At 44.2% G+C, this 24,348-nt stretch overlaps 1 protein-coding gene across 2 annotated transcripts in view; it reads right to left on the bottom strand.

Moving 5' to 3' along the window:
• LOC119792151 (MAM domain-containing glycosylphosphatidylinositol anchor protein 2-like) overlaps positions 1-24,348 on the bottom strand; it is a 45,026-nt gene that overhangs the window by 5,937 nt on the left and 14,741 nt on the right. Inside the window, exons 3-12 of one of the 2 annotated variants that reach the window (XM_038298644.1) lie at positions 18,997-19,171; positions 18,575-18,771; positions 16,450-16,582; positions 12,002-12,274; positions 10,163-10,492; positions 8,798-9,112; positions 6,883-7,155; positions 3,609-3,757; positions 2,369-2,546; positions 1,892-1,912 (exon numbers count right to left, since the gene is read on the bottom strand). In XM_038298644.1, coding sequence (XP_038154572.1) covers positions 1,892-1,912; positions 2,369-2,546; positions 3,609-3,757; positions 6,883-7,155; positions 8,798-9,112; positions 10,163-10,492; positions 12,002-12,274; positions 16,450-16,582; positions 18,575-18,771; positions 18,997-19,171 — 2,044 coding nt within the window. The remainder of the gene's footprint in view (positions 1-1,891; positions 1,913-2,368; positions 2,547-3,608; positions 3,758-6,882; positions 7,156-8,797; positions 9,113-10,162; positions 10,493-12,001; positions 12,275-16,449; positions 16,583-18,574; positions 18,772-18,996; positions 19,172-24,348) is intronic. The other variant, XM_038298645.1, reaches the window with a different exon arrangement.

Below are 24,348 nucleotides of genomic sequence, written 5' to 3'. Positions count from 1 at the left end.
GAAGTGCCGTCTCCTCTCATGGTGAGTTTTTATAAAATCTACAGCCTCCTAGACGGTCTGAACTGTTTTGGCGTTTTGTCAATTTTAAGATTGATTGTAACTAATAACGTAATGAATGAAGCTTTTTAATCCTTAGCCTATTACCATATATTCATAAACAGTGTAGTTTGCATAGGTTTTCATTGCACTGGTTCCTGTATCAGCGCCTGTAATCCAGTAATAACTCATTAGTTCCCCATTGTTTAATTTACTTGAGCTGCAGAGAATAATTAATGAGCAAATTATATTTAAGATGCAAGTATTTTAGTAGGGCCCATTCTGCTTTACTTCAATTGTCTAAAAATCACCAGAATGTAGAAAATAATGTATATTGTGTTAAAAATGTTCCACATAACAACAGATCACTTATTGTTACTCAGTAACATTTACTGTGCTGTAAAAATTCCACATTTCCCATTTTGTTTCAGTTAAATCCTCTGAAAACCTCCAACCTGTAGCTGTTCTAATCTAACCCTGCAGCCCTGCTGTATATATGTAGATGTATATATTTATATATATTTATGTGTGTGTGTGTGTGTGTATTAATATCAATTTTATTTTATTCTAAAATGTATTTTAATTGAAACATTTATCTTATTCTATTTTATGTGTTTATGTATTTTAGCCTTCAGCGTTTATCTTATGTTCCTTAACTGTGATTCCTGTACAGCACTTTGGTCAACCCCGGTTGTTTTAAATGTGCTTTATAAATAAAGTTTAAGTTGAGTTGAGTTAATATCAAATTAAAACATAAAAATTTAACAGGAAGGTTTTTCTTTAAATAAATGTCCACTAATACGCATATTTGATTCATACATAAACAGGACAAGATCTACCAAAGTATTTCTGCTCCATAAACAATAATTAATTTACAAAGTACCAGAGGTCTTCTTATTTTTGTGGATCTTTGAGAATCTCCTGACGTCCCTTTCTTTCTGCATGTGTGCATCTTTTACTCACATATGTGTATTTGTGAAAATTGAACTGATCTGATTTCCACATTCAGACAATTTCCATGAATAAATGTCATTTCTCTGGCTGTATAAACCAACAGGTTTATTTTGGTGGAAGGTGTGGTTTCTCTTCATGTTCAGGTGAATTTAATTAGTTTGGAAATTGGTGTTTGGTTTAGTTGATATTAACTAGTCTCTCTTTTATTTGGTTAATTTATTCATTTTTCAAAATTGTCTAAATTAAATAAATTTTCAATCATTCATTTATTGATTCATTCATTCATTCAGAATCAGTCAGTAAAGGATGGACCTGATGCTGCAGCTGAAGGAGCTCCAACTCCAACCAAAACTTGATTCAACCCTCAGACTGTTTGTCTTCAAACTTTAACGATTGGGTGGAGCTGTGATGGTTGGAGCCGTGATTGGCTGTAGCCGTGATTGGGTGGAGACGTGATTGGATGGAGTTGTGATTGGTAGGAGCTGCGATTGGGTGGGGCCGTGATTGGGTGGAGCTGTGATTGGTTGGAGCTGTGATTGGTCGGATTTTTGATTGGGTGGAGATGTGACTGGGTGGAGCTGTGATGGGTGGAGTTGTCATTGGATGGATCAATGATTGGGTGGAGCTGTGATTAGAAGGAGATGTGATTGGGTGGAGCTGTGATTAGAAGGAGATGTTATTGGGTGGAGATGTGACTGGGTGGAGCTGCGATGGATGGAGTTGTCATTGGATGGATCAATGATTAGGTGGAGCTGTGATTGGGTGGAGCTGTGATTAGAAGGAGATGTGATTGGGTGGAGCTGTGATTGGTTGAAGCTGTGATTGGGTGGAGATGTGACTGGGTGGAGCAGGCGCTGGTCATGATGGGATAAACAGGTCTGCGTGTTTCTGGGATACTTACTGAGATGTGGGTTAGCAGGAGCTAAAGAGAAGCAGAGAGAAGAGACAGAATCAGACAATCTGAGCAGAATTAAAGCAGCTTTTCTATTTATTTCACTGAACGGTTCAGTTGGCTGAGGAGAGAACGGTAAACCAGTGGCTCCAGTTCCATGGAGCTGCTGGTTCCCATCAATGTTGGTCTCCTGTCAATCAGAGCTGCTTTCTCACATGGTGTTTCAGAACATGGAGCTTAGCTCCCAGTTTGACCATCAGGCTCTGGGACGTCCACCATCTTATCTTTTTAACAGGATGTTTCTGGACTATCCAGGGAATAATTAACATCAACTCACTGAAATGGTTTTAGATTCTACTCACAGCTGGCTCATTCAAATGGGAGGAGGGGTACTTTCAATAACAGAGCAGTGAGGGAAACCTTCGCTTCCTCTAAAAAGCACAGAGATGATGTGACGGCTGGTTGAAGGAGAGGAGAACAACGCACCGCTGTAGGTGATGATGCGTTCAGAGGCATCCCCCTCACCGTACCGGGTGATGGGGGTGAGGCGCACCAGGTAGGAGTCTGGTTTGTTCAGCTCGCTCAGGTTGTAGGTCAGCAGCTGGCCCTTCTGGATGGATCCACCAATAGGAATCTCCTGCTCCCACCAGCGAGTCTGACCCTTCTGAGACACACAGAGGAGCATTATGGGAGTTCGCTTCTGGTACCTCATCAACAAACAACGTCATGTTGGACACCGTGGGGCGCCGTTTGTAAAGTGAAAAACTAGGAGCAATATTTATGGTTATTTAGCATATTTTAAGAGAAAAATCATGGGGTTATTTTTTTCAAAGTCATTTTTTCACTGTGTCATTCATTCAGTCATTTATAATAATAAAAAATTGTTTAATAAATGTTTACTTTTTAAATAAATATTATTCTCCAAATTAAATATTTACTTTGCAAATTCAATATTTCGTTTTTAAATAAATATTTCGTTTCAAACTAAATATTTACTTTGAAAATTCAATGTTTAGTTTTTAAATAAATATTTTGTTCCAAACTAAATATTTACATTGCAAATTTAATGTTTAGGTTTTTAAAACAAATATTTCATTTTTAAATAAATATTTAGCTCCAAAAAAAAATATTTACTTTGCAAATTAAATATTTAGTTTTTAAATAAATATTTTGTTCCAAATAAATATTTACATTGCAAATTTAATGTTTAGTTTTTTAAAACAAATATTTCGTTTTTAAATAAATATTTAGCTCCAAACAAAATATTTACTTTGCAAATTAAATGTTTAGTTTTTTTAATCAATATTTAGTTTTTAAATAAATATTTAGCTCCAAACTAAATGGAACTAAGAGAGAAAACATCTTTTTCCTCTTGCTCTAAGGAGGAATGCTTTCCCAGTAAGGAGAGCAGCTGCCAGTTGGACAGCTGCTGGTTTCTGCCCAGCCCTCCAGCTGTGGCCTTCTGACAGGCGGCCGCCACTTCAACCGAGGGCAGAAACAGACAAACTGACAGCAGAACAAACCTTCAAAACTAAACCTCCTAACATCAGAGAAACACCAGATACGATCCTACAGGAGGAAACTTCAGACTAATATTATCAATGTTTTAATATGCTTTGCTAAATCTATTCCCAGTTTCCTGATTGAAATATTTCCTAAAATCTCTGAGTTAATATGCAGAAGGTTCTGCTGGCTGATGGTCTGCTGAACATGGCGAAGGTCTGACCTGCTGGATACCCAGCCTGTAGGCCAGGATGCGGTCCACGGCGTTGGGCTCCATCTGGGTCCACTGCAGCTTGAAGCCGTAGACCTGCGGTCTGTTCTGCCACAGAGCCTGGGGCGTATCGTAGTAAAACTCTGGACCGTAGGCCTTCCCTGAGGAGCAGAAGGAAACAAGGAGCCATCAGAGGTCTTCCTTTGACTGAGCTGCTCCTACTAGAAGAAAACCTTCCATATATGGAGCTGATATTTTAGGTTGAAATATTTTACAGCAAACTAAAATCAATGCATTTTGTTAAAAATTCCCCAAACCTAAAAAAGGACACAGCTTTAGCCGGGCCGTATGGGAGACAATACACATTAACTAATGTAGATTAATCAATCCAAAAAAGGTTAAAAAGATTAAAAAGAAACCACTGGACTTTATTTTCCAAGTCAGAAGACGTTTCGCTTCCCATCCAATAAACTTCCTCAATTCAAAATGTCTGGATTAGTGTTGAGTTCCAGGCTTTATAGAGTAAACCAACAAAGCCTTGTTATGGCTTAGAAAACATGCAATTAAACCGGAAAAATGGGTCCAACCAATAGTTTTCAGTTCAATTTGCATGTTTTCTAAGCCCTAATAAGGCGTTTGTTTGGTCTACTGTATAAAGCCTGGAAGTCAAATGCTACTCCACACATTTTAAATAAAAACAGCTTCCTGGATGGGAAGGAAAATGTCTTCAAACTTGGAAATTAAGTCTAGTGGATTGTTTTTTAACTTCTTTAACTTCTTTGGAACGACTATGACTTGGAAGACTGAGAATCTTCACCAGCAGGTAGACTAATAATGCAGCTCTGACAGCTTTAAATGACTGTAATTACAGTCAGGAAGCTGCTTCACCCGTTGTGGATGTGAAACTGGTGAAACTGGTGAAACTGGTGATGTGTCAAAGAGCCATGTAGCATCTCTACTGCAGCAGTATCACTGGGATGATCTAAAGTTAACTTGTTTTGACTTCTTTCAATGAGTGATCCTCACTGGTGGTTGTTGGCTATGATGGCAGCTAGGGGGTGCTGTGCACTCATGGTTAAGATCTGTGCTTTAAATTTGCTCATCTCTTTCTTATTTCCTGTCTGCTCCAGGAAGGAGTTGTTGAACATTGGAAGTGAATTAACAATAAAAGACCGTGCGATGCTGAACAAGCTGCAGCTGATTTATTCAATCAAAATGTTTGAGCAGCTTTTACCAGAACAGAGAGGAAAGCTTAGTTTTATTTTTCTGTGACAGAGTCCCTCTGCTCCAGAAGATCAAAGCACCATTAGGCCCCTCCCAGTAAACCAGTCTGCCTTAGATGCTGAAATCTGAACAATAACGCTTAATAGTTTATTCCTATAATATCTGTTCATTTATTTTTACTCTAAAACAGTCAAATGTTTCTAACATGTATAATAATGAGTAACCCTGCTGCCAGGGCTCCGCTCAGTCCTTCACTGCAGTGTCTTCACTGGGAGCTGAATATACCAGGAACAGGTTCAGCTTTTCCAGCTTTGCTGTCGTCTCAGCAGTTTCTGCCTGATAAGGAAGGACTTATTATCCCCAATGATGCCTCAGCAAAGCAGAGACAGGTCCACCACAGACCATCCCTCAGCTTCCTCACACCCAGCCTCCACTTCCCTCATCCACAAAGTTTCTGCTGCCGCTGCTTGGCAGCCACCCAGCTAAGAGGATTAACATGTTAGCAGCTTTTAGTGGGAATCTGACGGGTTTTCATCAGGAGGAGACAGAACCAGAACACTCTGAGAATCAGAGAGTTTGGACTCTCCTACTGTGTGCAGAATTATTAGGCAAGTTGCATTTCATTATTCGTTAGTATTTTTTAGTTTATTTGTGTATTAGTTTGATTGTGTTATTTTGTCGTGTCACTTATTTATGCTTGTTATGAGTTTAAGTTAAGGAGGCCATTGGATTTAGAGGGTTTATTGTTTGTCTCCTGTCTCCTGATCGTGTCTCTACTCTTCTCCGTGGAGCCCTCAGGGTTTTGGCTTGGAACGTGGGCGAGGTCAGTTTTTGTCCCGTAATCCTGGCTCCAAGGTGGAGACCAGTTTAAAGTTCTGCATTTATCCTGGTACCATGTCTTGTCTCTGTTCCTCTGAACCACTGAGCCTGCCTGTCTGCATCTGAGCTTTTTTCTGTCTGAGCTCACTGCTGGACTCAAAGCTCTGAACTTGCCGGAACGCTCTGAGGATTCCTGGAACCCTGGATCTACCTGGAACCCCTGGTCGGGCTACGGACTCCTGGATCTGAGAACTGTCTGGTTCTGAACTGTTTCTCTGACCTGGATTGGTCTCCTGCCCGCTCACTGGGGTTCAGAGATGGGAAGTAACAAAGTACAAATACTTCGTTACTGTACTCAAGTAGATTTTTCTGATATTTTTACTTTACTTTACTACTTATTTTTATGGCGACTTTTTACTTCTACTCCTTACATTTTTACACAAATATCTGTACTTTCTACTCCTTACATTTTAAAAAATTGGCTCGTTACTTTAGTTTTGAATCATTTCAATGGAGTTACCGTTATTATTTTTCACGTCATCAATACCAAATTCAATCTAATTGGATGGGAATCTACGTTGCATTTGACGCACCACTACAAGATGAATCGACAGATTCGGCGGCAAATCATTGCAGCTTGGTGGCGGTGGCGTTAGCATAGTAGTATGGACGACGAGATAATTGAAAATGAACACAACGGAGATCTAGTCCTATTGGCAGACATCCATTTAAAATGTAGGCAACGGCATGAAAAAAGTGGTTTCTACTTTTACTTTTATACTTTAAGTAAATTCACAAGCCTGTACTTTGTTACTTTTACTTGAGTAAAGAAGTTTAATCAGTACTTCCTCTTTTACCAGACTATTTTTTAACACAAGTATCAGTACTTTTACTCAAGTACGGAAAGTGAGTACTTTTGCCATCTCTGCTGGGGTTGCTGCATCGGGGACGCTTTGGACGGCCCAGTACCGCATCTCGTTTAGCGTTCCATCGGCTTGATCCTGCCTTCCTCTGAGAGGATGGACTGAACTGTTAAACCAGAGTGTCCCCCCTCCTGCAGCCACTGCAGTCTGCTTATCTCCGCAGCCCCTGTCCTGATCTGTTATTTCTGTCATTAAACTTTTTGAAACTTCCCATTCTCCAACTATTAGAGGAATCAGGGTTTGTTTGAACCTCTAGAGAGAAGCTGCTGTAACGTTTCCCTCACACACCTTTACACACTCGTCCAATCAAACCAGCTCACCTGTAACCAGGAAGGTGCAGCGACCGGCCCCCGCCTCGTTGGTGATATCACAGGTGTACTCGCCGTAACCCTCTCGGTTCAGGGCTTTAACGTGGTAGCTGGTGTCATGTGTTTGGTCAGTAAACTCTCCCACAGTGAGGAGGCGGGGGCCCAGCTTCCACTCGTACTGCAGGTGGCGAGCCGGGTAGGCCTGCAGCAGGTTGCAGGTGAGGCTGAAAGCCCGGCCGAGCGCCTGACGGACTTCAGTGTACACAGGCTCCACGGTGGGAGGGACTGAAACACAGAGAACATGGCAGGATGCTACATACAGTCCAGGAAGACGAGACATGTTTTCTGTTTACCCAGAGCTTCCAGGAAGTAAGACTTAGATTCAGGTTCAACTTAGACCCAACAAGAGCAGCTGCTGCTCTCCTAACTCCACCAATAAAGACCAGAGGGGCGTGGGGGGCAGTGCCAACGCCTGACTTTACAGTCAGACTCATAACAATCCAGCTTTATGAAACCCAAAACAAACAGAGTCCGACTCACAGATTCAATAAAAATGTAAGAAAAAAATAATTATGTAAAATAAAAAACTTAAAAATTGGAAAATGATCTTCATCTGAGCTGGAGATCTGTCCTCATCCGTTTGCAGAACATTTCCATTGTTTTCTGTTTGCAATGGTCAGGAAGATATGTGTGTCTGAGCACGAGGAGACGGTGGAAAGTAGGACGCCACGCAGCACAGCTGAACTCCACCGCATCATTTTTCAGGAGAATGGAAACACGGCCGCTGGGGTTTGTAGACATCTTTATACAGAAGGTGTTCAAACCTGCTAGTTCAGCTTCTAAGAACTCAGCTAGAGAAGTTCTTTGTCCCTAATGAGGCTGATCTGCTTTCCTTTCTCCATCCAGAGAGCAGAGCTGCTTTTCTGAATTCCTTGGATTCTCTCTTTCTCAAAGCAGGAGTCGGATGTTTCCTCTGTCTGACGGCTCTATGATGGTACTATGATGGCTCTATGATGGTACTATGATGGCACTATGATGGCTCTTTGACAGTTCTATGGTGGCTCTATGATGGCTCTATGTTGGCTTTTTGACAGCTCAGTGGTGGCTCTATGTTGGCTCTTTGAGAGCTCTATGATGGCTCTATGTTGGCTCTTTGATGACTCTATGAAAGCTCTATGATTGCTCTATGTTGGCTCTATGTTGGCTCTATCATGGCTCAACGATGACTCTATGGTAGCGCTATGTTGGCTGTATAATGGCTCTATGAAAGCTCTATGATTGCTCTATGCTGGCTCTATGTTGGCTCTTTGACAGCTAAATGGTGACTCTATGTTGGCTCTTTGACAGCTCAATGGTGGCTCTATGGTAGCGCTATGTTGGCTCTATGATGGGTCTATGTTGGCTCTATGTTGGCTCTTTGATGGCTCAATGGTGGCTCTAAGGTAGCGCTATGTTGGCTCTATGATGGCTCTATGAAAGCTCCATGATTGCTCTATGTTGGCTCTATGTTGGCTCTATGATTGCTCTCTGTTGGCTCTATGGTGGCTCTATGTTGGCTCTTTGACGGCTTTATACTGGCTCTATGTTGGCTCTATGAGGGCACTATGGTGGCTCTATGGTGGCTCTATGTTGGCTCTTTGACAGCTCTATATATGCCTCCCAGGTCAACATCCTTAGTAGAAGGACCCAAGCTAATTAATTGGAATCGAGGAAAACTGAAATCTCTCATGAGTTCAGCCTCAAATGGTTTATTGCAGCTCAGGTTTGCACCAGATAAACCAAAATTATTTGTTTTGCTACAACAGAAGCAAGCAAAAACTCTCAGATAATGAACTGAATGGAAATGTTGTTTTTAAAACAAAGGAAGACCTCATAGTGATATTTGTTTTATCCATTTACCCTTGCTGTCGTAATTGTCTTTACTCACACTGCACCACCAGATGGATCAGCGCCTCTCGGGGTTTGACGTTGAAGCCGTTGTACTGACTGGTCTGACAGCGGTAGGTTCCGCTCATCTTCCTCGTCACGTTGTAGATCCTCAGGATGCCATCATAGCTCTCCATCTGAGCCGTGCCGTCTGGCATCACAGGCTCTGCGGCTGTTGCTGGACCGTTCTCTTCCACCCGAGACCACAGTATGATGGGTTTGGGTTTCCCTGACACCAAACACTGCAGGTCCACAGTCTCTCCTTCCAGAACAGTCAGGTGGGATTGGCCCTTAGGCACCGTGAGCTCTGGAGGGACTGAAGACAGAGAAAACATGGAGGTCATTATTTAGAGAGGCATGCCAGTCAGGGTGAGGGAAATAGATCTTCATCTGAAGATCGGCAAAATCCATCATCTTTACCGTGGAATTCCTCGTTTTCCAGACACTTTTGTTGAAATGAACATTTCCCCATTCCCTAGCCTTTTCTCCGACTAGAGCTTCTTTTCCGAACACACGGCTTTATGATCAACTGTTAGCAGTTTCCACGCAAATTAATCGCAATATATCTGACGAAATAGTTTTTATAAACACTTTTTTTTTTAATACAGCATTTCAAATTCCAATATAATCACAATTAGTGCCAATTAAGGCCTTCATTTAAAAATTATTATTTTAATGACTTTTAACGATTTGTAATGATCCGCGGAAAACCCTGGTTCATTTACGCATGTTTTGCTGCTTTGAATTTAATAATATAGCCCATGCTCTCCTCAAACTCATAGGAAGTCTGAGCGGATCAACACGGTAGGAACAGCGGAGGATGTAGACATTTGCTCCAAGATAAACATTTAATCATCAATGCTCATTGTAGATATAAGCCTAGATTGTCCTTCTTTATAGTGGGCTAATACACTTGGTGTTGCAAAACAAGGCTTATAGAAGACTTTGCGGCTCCAGAGAGATTTGATTTTTGGTGGGTTTTTGAATGAAAGACATCTAAAGACGTCCGTCTGCAGGAGCTAAGCTGCTCAGAGCGGCCTGCAGCAGCCCGGCGGTCAGGCTGCAGCCTTTTTCTTCTGTATTATTCTGCTCTCCTAACTCCCATCATTACCAGCTCTGACTGGTTGTAATGGCTGCGACTTGTGGGGGCGCGGCCTTTGAGAGGCCGTGGAAAAGCCAAACCAGCCGGTTTAGAAGAGGCTGAATGAGGAGGTTTCTTTTAGAAGTCAATAACTGAAACAGCAAAATAAAATCTGGAGCCCTATTTCTAATATTTCCTGTAACTCTATGAACAATGAGGCTCCGCCCCCCCGCGCTCTGACAGCTGCTCCTGATTCAGCCAGCCCTAATCCACAGAGAGCCTCACCTGTGGTGGATGAAATGTTTACATCGATGCTGATCTCTGGGATTCCGCCGTTCCTCAGTGATGCCACACAGGTGTAGGTGCCAAAGTCTGTAAACTTTAGGTCTATGATGTCCAGATTGGTGGTTCCTGGTGAGACGCTGGGGTCGGTGTGGGTGATGACCATTCGCTCAGAGCTCTTCAGAGGCCGGCCGTTCTTCAGCCAGCTGAACTGCAGCTCGTCTGAAGGCGTGGCCTCCACCTGGCAGCTGATCTTCACCTCCCGGCCAATTTGAATATTGTCTTCATTGTGGTACGGATCCGGTGTGATCCAGAACCGACCCTTACGTAGACCTGTAGATCGGCCATGAAAAGACATCAGATGGAACATCATCCATCCATCCTCCATCATTCATCCATCCATCCATCCATCCATCATCCAATCATAATCCATCCATCCATCCATTCTCCATCATTCATCCATCCATCCATCCATCATTCATCCATCCATCCATCCATCATTCATCCATCCATCCATCCATCATTCATCCATCATCCAATCATAATCCATCCATCCATCATTCATCCATCCATCCATCATCCAATCATAATCCATCCATCCATCCATCCATTCTCCATCATTCATCCATCCATCCATCCATCATTCATCCATCCATCCATCCATCCATCCATCATTCATCCATCCATCCATCCATTTATCCATCCATCCATCCATCCATCATCCAATCATAATCCATCCATCCATCATTCATCCATCCATCCATCCATCATCCAATCATAATCCATCCATCCATCCATTCTCCATCATTCATCCATCCATCCATCATTCATCCATCCATCCATCATTCATCCATCCATCCATCATTCATCCATCATTCATCCATCCATCCATCCATCATCCAATCATAATCCATCCATCCATCCATCATTCATCCATCCATCCATCATTCATCCATCCATCCATCCATCCATCATCCAATCATAATCCATCCATCCATCATTCATCCATCCAATCATCCAACCATCATTCATCCATTATCATCCATCCATCCATCATCCAATCATAATCCATCCATCCATCATTCATCCATCCATCCATCCATCCATCATCCAATCATAATCCATCCATCCATCCATTCTCCATCATTCATCCATCCATCCATCCATCCATCATCCAATCATAATCCATCCATCCATCCATCATTCATCCATCCATCCATCCATCCATTCTCCATCATCCATCTATTATCCATCCATCCATCCATCATCCAATCATAATCCATCCATCCATCCATCCATTATCATCCATCCATCCATCATTCATCCATCCATCCATTCTCCATCATCCATCTATTATCCATCCATCATTCATCCATCCATCATTCATCCATCCATCCATCCATCATCCATTCATAATCCATCCATCCATCATTCACCTATTCATTATCCATCCATCCGTCCATCCATCTATCATCCATCAATCCATCCATCCATCCATCCATCATCCATCCATCCATCATCCATCCATCCATCATTCATCCATCCATCCATCATTCATCCATCCATCCATCCTTCATTCATCCATCCATCCATCCATCCATCCACCATCCATCAACACATCATCCAACCATCCATCCATCATCCATCCATCCATCATCCATCCGTCCATCATTCATCCATCCATCCATCATTCATCCATCCATCCATCATTCATCCATCCATCCATCCATCCACCATCCATCAACACATCATCCAACCATCCATCCATCTTCCAACCATCCATCCATCATCCATCCTTCCATCATCCAACCATCCATCCATCCATCCATTACATGGTCGTACCTCTGACCAGTATGCTGATGGATTTCTTCGCAGAGTTTCCTACATTGTTTGAAGCCATACAGGTGTAGGTTCCTCCATCATCGTCGGTGATAACAGGAACTGTCAGGGTTCCATCTTTGACGATGCTCCTCTTCGGCAGATCTTCATCTCTCGCTCTAAGCCACCTCAGTGTTGGTGGAGGATGGCCGCTCACCACCTTACATACCAGAGCGATTGTCTCCCCGGGGTTTGCCACCACAGGATCCTCCAGAAGTATTTTAACAGAAGGAGGAGCTGAGAAGGAAGCACAGCTCCGTGGTTAATGAACACATTTAAAGTTCATCCAGGGTGAAAGTGACTTTTGATTTCAAGCTTTTAGTTTAGATTTGGTCATAAATGAATGTAAGAGATTCATTAAGAGATGAAACGACTGAAGCAGAAAAGAGAAAAACAAGCAAACAATCAAAACTCTGACTGCCTGAACTCTTCTCTTTGTCTAGAAATAAAAAAGAAATAAACATCCAACTTCTGAGAGTTTCAAACATCATATGAATCATCTGATTTCCACCTTGATGCCAGAAACCAGTAACATCATTTCTACAGCCAGTAGGAGGAAGCACAGTGGCAGACAGCGTCTACCTGTTCAGGTAGCAGCTTGGTGGAAAACCACATGTTCCCTCATCTGGAGTTAAAAACATAAAAATTATAAAAACCAACTTAAGATTCAGCTCAGTAAAAAAAACGGCTTTTATTGCAAAGTTTCAGTCCGGATTAATGGCAGCTCCTTTAATTTTAGTAAATCTCTCTAATAAATTTAATTTTTTTTTTTTTCTCTAGTTTAATGAGTGCTTAGATGACCTACAGAAGATGAGCGCAGGCTAAAGAGGTTGAAAAGTTCAAATTACTTATTAGATAAACAAATATTACCTTCATAGCACTTTAAAAACAATTCATGGTTGAATAAAGTTCTGCTCAACAGGTCAAGGATAAAACCCAGAAACCTAACAAACGCAGTAAGACTCACGGTACTGAAAACAGATCTCATCCCAGGGCGTCCATTGAGCGGCCTGTTCAGCCCCGTTCTGAGCGGGCTGCTGATGCAGCAGCTCCACCACATGCAGCCTCATTAATCAAAGGCTGCACCGTCAGCCGCTTCTTAGAGGAGCTGTAGGAACAGCTAGGTTTTTTCACAGGGAGACGGGTCTTTTATTCAGCCTCAGTTGTCGAGATTTCCTCTGAAATCAAATAATTCTGAATATTCAAGATGGCCGACAACTAGAGCATGCAGTCAGACTGAACACTGAGATCATTTTTAAAACAATAGTTTTATTTGGAGCTGTGAGGAAAACTGAACCTAAAATTCTTATAAATGAAAATTAGGAGGAGATTAACCAAGATGCACCTCAGATTGTTGGGATTAAAACACAGAGATTCCTTTAGAGTCAGGGTTATTGGCAGAGATGGGAAGTAATGAAGTACAAATACTTCGTTACTGTACTCAAGTGGATTTTTCTGATATTTTTACTTTACTTTACTACTTATTTTTATGGCGACGTTTTACTTCTACTCCTTACATTTTTACACAAATATCTGTACTTTCTACTCCTTACATTTTAAAAAATAGGCTCGTTACTTTAGTTTTGAATCATTTCAATGGAGTTACCGTTATTATTTTTCACGTCATCAATACCAAATTCAGTCTAATTGGATGGGAATCTACGTTGCATTTGACGCACCACTACAAGATGAATCGACAGATTCGGCGGTATTCATTCGCTGCAAATCATTGCAGCTTGGTGGCGGTGGCGCTAGCATAGTAGTATGGACGACGAGATGATTGAAAATGAACACAACGGAGATCTAGACCTATTGGCAGACATCCATTTAAAATGTAGGCAACGGCATGAAAAAAGTGGTTTCTACTTTTACTTTTATACTTTAAGTAAATTTACAAGCCTGTACTTTGTTACTTTTACTTGAGTAAAGAAGTTTAATCAGTACTTCCACTTTTATCAGAGTATTTTTTAACACAAGTATCTGTACTTTTACTCAAGCACTGAAAGTGAGTACTTTTGCCATCTCTGATTATTGGGATTATTCACATGCGGATGAATGAAAGGCTTCCTCTGTCATTAAACTCTGTTTAGCACACTGATGGGACGCTGGGTCTGAGCGGCTTGGATACAGTTACCTCTGCAGCTCAGAGCTAACCTCGACTGACTGAACCCCAAACCTGCATCTTCTCCAGAGACCGAGATCCCATGATGAACCGGACCTCAGCGTGCAGCATGGGGTCCGTCACATAAAACCTGTTCTGGTTCCCTCTAGCAGCGAAGAATGACCGACCAGAGGAAGCTGCTCCAACCGAACCCCAGGGGCTGATGGGATTTACATGAAGCTCGCTAAGCAAAGGTCAGCCTCGCTATTTTTAGCTCCCTCATTATTAGAAAAGCTTTTCTTCACCTCCTCAGCATCTGTCAGAGGCAAGGGCTGTTTTACTGCATGCAGCAGATCCCAGTCTGGCTGGATAGAAACATGCTAACCATTATAATCAATAACAATCTGTTTATTGGTTGGTTCCCATTTTATTAATGAACAGAAAGGTTCTTCTTTGTGCATATTTTGCATTTTCACATATTTCACTCATCTCTGGATTTTGTACATCTTGTTCATGGTCTTATTATTCTGCTCAAAGCTATGATAGAGGATTTTCACGAATTTTCGCAAAAAAAATGCACATTAACAACCCTGTACCTGGTCCCAGGAGGGAACACCTATTAAACGCGTGCAAAGCACCAGAATGATTGACAGTTAGGAGGACCACTTATTTAGATGATCCACCCAGAAAAAGAACATCCTCTACTATAACTTTAAGACAGATTTGATTAATATGGCATGTGTTAGCACTAACGCTGTGTTGAAAACGCAGACTGGGTTTTTATCAGCATAGTATTTTTATATATAAATAAGTGGAATGGAGTTGAGTTTTAATTTCCTTTTTTTTTTAGCATGAAAAATTGGGGATACGGAGTGAGAGTGTGAAGACACTGAGATGCATGAGTCTCACACCCAGTGAGTGAGAGTTGACACCCCAGGATACAGATGGAGGTCTACTCCTCTTCCATCAGCAGGCAGCATCTGTAACAGTTATTGCTAAGATAAAAATCAAGAAGACGCTCCCTGCAAACTGCTACAGACCCAGCTGCTGTCTAATGCTGCGTTCACACCGGACGCAGCAGGAGCAGCAAAATCGCGTCTGCTGCGGTGCAAAAGTGTGTCTGACGCGAGTTGGGCGGAGCTACTCTATCCTTTCTTTGCCTTGCAGCTATATTTGCTGTGATCAGTGGGAATAAAGTAGTTTTAATATGTTTTTAAGTGGGAAAATCCACCTGAAAACTTCATCATTGCAGTCAGTTCATCCAGATTACCATCCTGCCTTCCAATATTAGTTCTGTCGGAGCCGCTCAGACCCCCACATACCAGCGGCGCTGTCAGTAAGAATCCCATTCAACAGCAGCCTCTGGCCGGGTCGCCTCCTCGCGGTTCACCGCGGCGGCTGGTAGGTGTTTTTCATCTAAATAATCTAAACTGCAGGCAGCAGGATAATACAAGTGAACATATTCTGTCTGCAGGTTTCTGCATTTTAAGTTAATTTATGCGTCAATACACTGTTTCAGAGGAGTGATCACAGCGCTCTGTATCATCAGCGCTGTGTCTCTCTCCCTGCCAGCTCCCAGATCAGCGTCACTGATTGGTTGATGCGGCGCGTCGAGCAGCAAAAGTTACATTTTTCCATCTCGAGCGGCGCGTCACGCGCGTCAGATGCTTAAACGCGGCCGACGCGCTGCGCCTGCTGCTCAAAACGCGCTGCGGGACCTTTTGCTGCGCCTTGACGCACGTCAACCATTGACTTTGCATGTAAACTCGCTGCTTCTGTCGCGCCCGGTGTAAACGTAACTGAGCTCATTCATCCGATGTTGATCCTATCTTTGGTCACAAGATGGCAGCAACCTCAGTCTACACTAGTAGCCATTCAAAATTTCCCCACTTTCCTTGAAGGGTCATTGGCTGGTCCTTGGCTGGTGGTTGGCTGATCATTGGCTGGTCTCCTACAATTCCTTTTTAAACATCCATCTTTATACTAAAATATTCTTTCTGTAATGATTTGTGGACATTAAGATCTAAAGTGAAGCACAATCTTCTGGTCAGACCCTGTAATTCAGTGAAAGGTCGTCACTCCGGTGGCTGGAAGTTGGAGCGCATTTTGCTGGGAGTTGCAGGGGAGTCTGCTTCCATTCGGCTGGCGTTTGACAAGGAGAAGCCATTTTGAAAGGCTGCTACTGTATGATCATGAGCTCGCTGTGGTTCCCTATGAGCCGTCTGTAGATATTGCATTTATGGAGGACAGCTGCCCTTTACGGAATGACTGAGTGCCACCAAAGGGTGTCCTCTGCTGAGTCTGGTTTTACCTGTCCTGTTGTTCAGAATGAAGTGGCTGCTTCTGTCTCTGATGCCACAGGCCCTCCTGACCGAGGCGATGCAGGTGTAGTCAGCGTAGTCCTGCAGGCGGAGATTTTTCAGCTTCAAGATCTTCGTCTCGCCCTGGAAAACAAATCGAATCTTCACTGTGAAAATATTCCTCGTGCTCCTGTGAGACGGGTTGATGAATAAAGAGCCACTCTTCGTTTGCGTTTCCAGGTTTCATGTCAGAGCTACTCAGTAAGGTGACCTTTAAAGCTGCAGTCGTAACCTTTGATTGTTAAATGATGTTGGAAATGCTGAAAGGTGACAGTCTGACCCTGATTAGAACTCCTCTACTGTAGACCCTCTACATATCTACACATTTACATATATAATACTTAAGCTAAATGCCCTTTAAGATAAACTAAGGTTTATAGCCTCTTCTTCTATAAGCAGGACAGGTTTAAAGAAACACACAACATTCAGGTTGTTTTCAGAAAAATGTTCACCCTTATTAAGACGCAAAGCTGTCATGGGTGAAAGTTCTCCATGTTTAGCTTCGGCCGCTAGCAGTAATTGGCATAGCCATTCAGATTTCTCATCTGAAAAACTGGAAAATTGGTTGTTTATGTTTCAGATTCCACTTAAGCTACAGAGATAAATGAAACGTAGCATCAGTAGCCGTTAGCGCTGCTCCTCAGCTCACCGTCTGGAGTCTATTAGAAACGTTCTCCTCAGAAATCCTTCACTGAGGAGCCTGTAAGGTACATTATCTCTATAACCCAATTCCCTCATTTTACCTACAGTGTAAATGTGGATATCAGTGCCTCTCAGGACCAGCAGAGTCTCAGAGGGAATATGACCCTCGTTGGTCATTTGTATAATGGGAAGGTAACCCTGTAAGTGATGCCAACTCCTCAGTAAGGAAAGTAGCTATTGGCTGTGCTAAAAGTCACTAGAAGTCGCTAAATGACGTAACGCCTAATTTGCATAATTTGCCACAGGAAGTGATGTGCATGTTATTGATGCTGTGGGAGAAATAATGTTGTCACAGAAAGACAAAATGGACAAGGTGATTAAGTGACTGACTTTGGCTGTGTGTATCAAATGCTGTTATTTATTTAAGATGAAATATTTCAAATTCAGTTATTTATTTTAGACCAAATTACATTTTACAGTTACATCCCGCTCGCTCGCGCCTTGAATGTGATCAGGGCGGAGCGGCACCGCGTGATCAATTTGCGCCGTCAATCCCGGCGCATGCGCGCTTCATTTGCAGTCTGGACGCTGAGGGTAAACATCCTGCGGCTCTGACTGCAGCGCTGAGAGGGACTCCTGCGGGAGAACGGGGTTGGGATGGGGGAGGCGCCCCACGGCAGAGTAGGAACGATACATGCTTTCACGTAAGAGTCTCCAAAAGCTGCCAGTGACACCGTAAAAAGTTGCCAGATTTGTCGCTAGTCGCTTTTTTGAAAAATAGTTGCTGGAGGGGTCTGAAAAGTCGCTAAATATAGCGACAAAGTCGCTGAGTTGGCAACACTGAACCCTGTGTTAATCGCAGTGACGTCCAAATAGACCAAAATGATAACATGCTGGAAATGTAGAATTTGTGACTCTGTGAAGATCTTCTCTTCATTTGTTTATCAGCGGAACCAAGCTTTTTAGATCAGGAAACGCACCCTGGGTGACACTGTGTGACAATGACAACCCGCTTCAGTGTAGATGCTCCTACTCAGGGTAGAAGTTAGCTCAGCTCCAGATGTAGGCAGCAGAGGGTCAGATATGCTGGAGTGTCTAAAAGTGAGCTGCATTAAAATCAGGCTGTGAGACGGTGAGAGAGAGCAGGACGCTGAACAGCATCCTTAAAAACAGCCAAACCAGGTTTTAAATGATCTGGTTAGAAACCACCCACAAAACTTCTGTTATCCCACATCTTCCTCATTAGAGGGTGAAATACTTAAGGATTTCTTCAACCTGAAGGGATAATGATATTTAGTGATGATCAGAGCAAACTGGGAGCAGAAAGATCAGATTAAACCTGACGTCTGTTCTACCACTGAAGAAAAGTCTGCTCCTCATTTCCTGTGATGTTAATCTGTTCCCAGCATGCGTGGTGTAATCCTGAGTCCTCACCTGTGTGAAAAACGGTTTGTAAATTTCCACCCCTGAATCAGAGCCTTCAGCGATCACCTCCCGGTCTCTGGTCCAGGTGTAGACCACCGGAGGGTTGGAGCTGGCTACACAACGGAGGAAGACTGTCCGCTCGAAGTAGAACTGCTCCTTTGGTTCGTCGTCGCTCTGATGCACCGTTATCACAGGTTTGTCCAAGTCTGTTGGAGAAAGAGGGAATCATTCTGGAAGGTTGCAGTAATCCAGTTCAGTTTATTTATGGACCAAATCAACACGGTATCTAAAACAGGAAAGAGAATCCTGAATCCATTTCCACTGAACCCAGCAGTTTAAGTTTCCTGAGCAGACAGACTCAGGAAGTGTAAATCTTTGCTTTATGGCGGCCTAGCATGAAACATGGGCCAGTAGAGAGGCGCTTAGCTTACAGTAGACGTCCACCCGAATGGAGCGAATGGCGGGGAACCCCAGCCCGTTCTCAGCCTTGCAGTAATAGCGCCCCCCCTGGTGGCGTCTGATGTTGTCGATTCTCAGAGTGCCACTGTCCAGCGTGGAACTTCCTGGACGGTCGGAGGCTCCACCTGCTGTCTTGGTCCAACGGATCTACCAAACAGAGCAGAGAGGGATCACAACCTTTACACAGCAGCACAACAGAGAGGAACCTTGTCAGAGAGCAGCCAATCAGGGAGGCGGAGCCAAGGAGCCCCATGATGACTATGGAGGAGAGAGCCGCTGCTCAGGTGGAACAATATAAGTATCCTAACTTCTGTCATGGCTGAAGTCCTTATGGCAGTTTGTCGTCACCTAGACATAGAAGACGTATGGAGAAATGATGCAAGAGCTCCTCAGCAGCCAGCAGGCGCTGCAGATGCCTCCTTCTAATGACGCAGGAGCTCCTCAGCAGCCAGCAGGCGCTGCAGATGCCTCCTTCTAATGACGCAGGAGCTCCTCAGCAGCCAGCAGGCGCTGCAGATGCCTCCTTCTAATGACGCAGGAGCTCCTCAGCAGCCAGCAGGCGCTGCAGATGCCTCCTTCTAATGACGCAGGAGCTCCTCAGCAGCCAGCAGGCGCTGCAGATGCCTCCTTCTAATGACGCAGGAGCTCCTCAGCAGCCAGCAGGCGCTGCAGATGCCTCCTTCTAATGATGCAGGAGCTCCTCAGCAGCCAGCAGGCGCTGCAGATGCCTCCTTCTAATGATGCAGGAGCTCCTCAGCAGCCAGCAGGCGCTGCAGACGCCTCATTCTAATGATGCAGGAGCTCATCAGCAGCCAGCAGGTGCTGCAGACGCCTCGTCCTAATGATGCAGGAGCTCTTCAGCAGCCAGCAGGCGCTGCAGACATCTCATTCTAATGATGCAGGAGCTCCTCAGCAGTCTGCAGGCGCTGCAGACATCTCATTCTATTGATGCAGGAGCTCCTCAGCAGCCAGCAGGCTCTGCAGACGCCTCATTCTAATGATGCAGGAGCTCCTCAGCAGTCTGCAGGCGCTGCAGACATCTCATTCTAATGATGCAGGAGCTCCTCAGCAGTCTGCAGGCGCTGCAGACATCTCATTCTAATGATGCAGGAGCTCCTCAGCAGTCTGCAGGCGCTGCAGACATCTCATTCTAATGATGCAGCAGCTCCTCAGCAGTCTGCAGGCGCTGCAGACATCTCATTCTAATGATGCAGCAGCTCCTCAGCAGTCTGCAGGCGCTGCAGACATCTCATTCTAATGATGCAGCAGCTCCTCAGCAGGCAGCAGGAGCTGCAGACGCCTTGTTCTAATGATGCAGGAGCTCCTCAGCAGTCTGCAGGCGCTGTAGACATCTCATTCTAATGATGCAGGAGCTCCTCAGCAGGCAGCAGGAGCTGCAGACGCCTTGTTCTAATGATGCAGGAGCTCTTCAGCAGCCAGCAGGCGCTGCAGACGCCTTGTTCTAATGATGCAGGAGCTCTTCAGCAGCCAGCAGGCGCTGCAGACACCTCACCTTGTTCTAATGATGCAGGAGCTCTTCAGCAGCCAGCAGGCTCTGCAGACGCCTCATTCTAATGATGCAGGAGCTCCTCAGCAGTCTGCAGGCGCTGCAGACGCCTCACCTTGTTCTAATGATGCAGGAGCTCCTCAGCAGTCTGCAGGCGCTGCAGACATCTCATTCTAATGATGCAGCAGCTCCTCAGCAGTCTGCAGGCGCTGCAGACATCTCATTCTAATGATGCAGGAGCTCTTCAGCAGCCAGCAGGCTCTGCAGACGCCTCATTCTAATGATGCAGGAGCTCCTCAGCAGTCTGCAGGCGCTGCAGACATCTCATTCTAATGATGCAGCAGCTCCTCAGCAGTCTGCAGGCGCTGCAGACATCTCATTCTAATGATGCAGAAGCTCCTCAGCAGTCTGCAGGCGCTGCAGACATCTCATTCTAATGATGCAGGAGCTCCTCAGCAGTCTGCAGGCGCTGCAGACATCTCATTCTAATGATGCAGGAGCTCTTCAGCAGCCAGCAGGCTCTGCAGACGCCTCATTCTAATGATGCAGGAGCTCCTCAGCAGTCTGCAGGCGCTGCAGACATCTCATTCTAATGATGCAGCAGCTCCTCAGCAGTCTGCAGGCGCTGCAGACATCTCATTCTAATGATGCAGCAGCTCCTCAGCAGTCTGCAGGCGCTGCAGACATCTCATTCTAATGATGCAGCAGCTCCTCAGCAGTCTGCAGGCGCTGCAGACATCTCATTCTAATGATGCAGAAGCTCCTCAGCAGTCTGCAGGCGCTGCAGACATCTCATTCTAATGATGCAGGAGCTCCTCAGCAGCCAGCAGGCGATGAAGACGCTTCATTCTAATGATGCAGGAGCTCCTCAGCAGTCTGCAGGCGCTGCAGACATCTCATTCTAATGATGCAGCAGCTCCTCAGCAGTCTGCAGGCGCTGCAGACATCTCATTCTAATGATGCAGAAGCTCCTCAGCAGTCTGCAGGCGCTGCAGACATCTCATTCTAATGATGCAGGAGCTCCTCAGCAGTCTGCAGGCGCTGCAGACATCTCATTCTAATGATGCAGGAGCTCCTCAGCAGCCTGCAGGCGCTGCAGACGCCTCATTCTAATGATGCAGGATCTCAGCTCTCTGGGTTCATACTCTGTAGAACCACCTCTGGTTCATTTCTAGCTGCAGGTCTTTAAAAACAGCTCCAGTGGCCAAAGAGTTTAGACGTTTTGATCTTGAAGATATCTGTAGGTCCTCCAGAGCCTCCTCTTATCGATACTCTACTCCTCATCCTGTCAGCTGTGGGAGATATTTAAAGCTTGGAGACTGTTCTAGAACCTGATCCTGCTGTAGACTGGACCAGAACCACCTCCATGACCCGACAGCTGGGTTTTTTCAGTCTTTATAATGTTGGATGTTTTCTAAAACTCTCTAAAGAACCTCTGATGTCAGAACTAATTAAAAGAGAGATCATATAAAATCCTCCTTCTCACATATAAAGCCTTAAATGGCCAAGCTCCATCTGATATCAGAGATCTGATTGTTCCTCATGTTACTAATAGAGCACTTCACTCTCAATCTACAGGTTTCACTCCAACAGATTTGGTAGGATTGTAAAGTGCCTTGAGATGACATGTTGTGAATTGGTGCTATAGAAATAAACTCAAGTGAATAGAAATAACTGCCAGACTTTCTATTAACAGGAAACTCCTGAAGGTTCCTGGTTCTACTGGATCCCATTCTGACCCATCCTGCTCCAGTAAAACAGAGCTTTGTTATTGTACCATCATCTAAATGGGATTGAAGAGTCGAAACTCCCTTTGATTCTTTTCTATTCAGAAGAGAAAGGAATAAAACGGTTCATCAAACAGGTGAGAAAACCCACCTATGAAAACTAATCTTAACTTTTAGATTCGAAAGACCTAAAGACGCATCTATTCAGCTCAGTTCTACAACTATTCAACAGACCTAATTGAAAAAGAACCAATTAATAACAACGGTGACCTCATAGATGATGAACCAGCCAGTTCATCCAATGAAATGCAGCCAACCGGATCCAATCCTGCAGCTTTAGAGACCCCCCCCCCCCGTAGAGCCGCTGAGGGGAACTCAGCTGTACTAAGACTCAGTAATGTTTTACCAGGTGTTAACGCAGTGATCAGGGCACAGCTAAGCTAACATGCATGACCTGTGGGAGGCCTGTGCTCATCCTGACACACCGCTTTGTCCCGGCTGAGTGAAAACCACAGCGGTCCATAAAGCAGAGCTTTAAGAGCCACAGCTGACCTGGAACCAGCAGGAAGCAGGAGAACACATCTGCTACCTGGATAAGTGGGCCATGGTTAACCCCACCGGGTTTACATGACAGATTACAGCAGAACCAACATCCCAGCAGGAGTTCTGTTCAGCCTCATTAATCAGGGAGCCCACAGCAACATAACCGACAGCCTGCTGCTCTAACTCCTCCAAGGAAAACCATCCTGCTGATGTTGGAGGGAACGGTTCTGGTTCTGGTTCTCCAGCTCGGATCACCTGGTTCCTGTCCTCAGCTACCTGAGCTGCTGCTCTCTGATCCCCCCTAGCTGGTTAAAGCCTCTCACGCTGATGATGGCTTATGGGCCTCAGGCCACGCCCCCCAACATGATGGCTGACATCGACCCAGAAAGTTCCTCTTTACAGCTCGGATATCTCATCTGCTCTGTGTTGATAGAGGACAGTCTGTGAAATTCATTCACCCGAAACTTTCTGAAGCAACGTTATGCAGATGACGTACTGTAATATAGCATTAACCATTAGATCGATTTACATCTGCTAAAATCCAACAGCTTCAGGAACTGATTCTCTTTACATTTGATCCTTTGAGGTGTGCAACAAGGTCTGGTTTTATAGCGGCGAGCCCCTTCAGCTATCTGTCCATGGTGCATCCAATGCAGGGGTCATGGTTGCTCCATTTCCAAACATTAATATTCTAAAATGCAAAGATTAAGATGATCATTTTACTTCTTAAAAGTTATCTCTCATACCTGGTTGATTTAAACAACAAGCTGCACAGAGCTGAGGTGTCTTCTGCTGTTTAGCCAAGCAGGGTGGACGACCTCCCCAAGATGGCGGCTATATTGTCTGCTATGGCCAATGGAGCGTCTTCTCTTCATTGTGGTTTTATGCTTGACATAATGAAACATTATGGAAATGAATAAAACCTTCCAATTATTTTTTTTTGGTAGAAAAAGAACCATGAGGTCAGGAATCTAAGAGCCCCGGCCTAGACCGGATATCACTGGATTAAAGAAAGGAGGCTGGGTAGAAATAAATAAAGTTATATCTGAGGTCATGGAACCAAGTGTTATTTTAAGAAAATCATACAAGACTTGAAGACATTGGACCTTACATAGCTAAAATCAAAAACCTTTTAATAAGAGCTCCTGTCACCCTCTAAAGATGAAGGATTCGTCAGGGCAGCAAAATCTCTTTAACACGCTTTGGCAGAGATGTCAGTTCAGCTGAAAATAAAGGGCTAGTTGAAGGCGTTAGTGTGTCGGTTATTAGACTGGGACTCCGGAGAGAAAAGGACAGCTGTGGAAGAGAAGCAGCAACAGGCCAACTCCATGATTTATCAGGACATGTCTAACAGGGCGAACACAGAGAACCAAATTTAGCTCCAACCAGATCTGTTTAGAAGAAAAGGATGGAAAAGGAAACCAGCTGATATCTGCCACCGTTTGTAAAGGATCCCTGCAGCTGTCAATCATCAGCAGGTCTTTATTTACTGACGGCATGAAAATGGTTCCTCAATAAAGGCCAGAGCTACGACTTTTCATTAACAA

This window comes from Cyprinodon tularosa, unplaced genomic scaffold (assembly GCF_016077235.1).
Source record: "Cyprinodon tularosa strain WSP-4 unplaced genomic scaffold, ASM1607723v1 ctg410, whole genome shotgun sequence".
NCBI lineage: Eukaryota > Metazoa > Chordata > Actinopteri > Cyprinodontiformes > Cyprinodontidae > Cyprinodon > Cyprinodon tularosa.
This window is presented reverse-complemented; position numbering and strand designations above follow the sequence as displayed.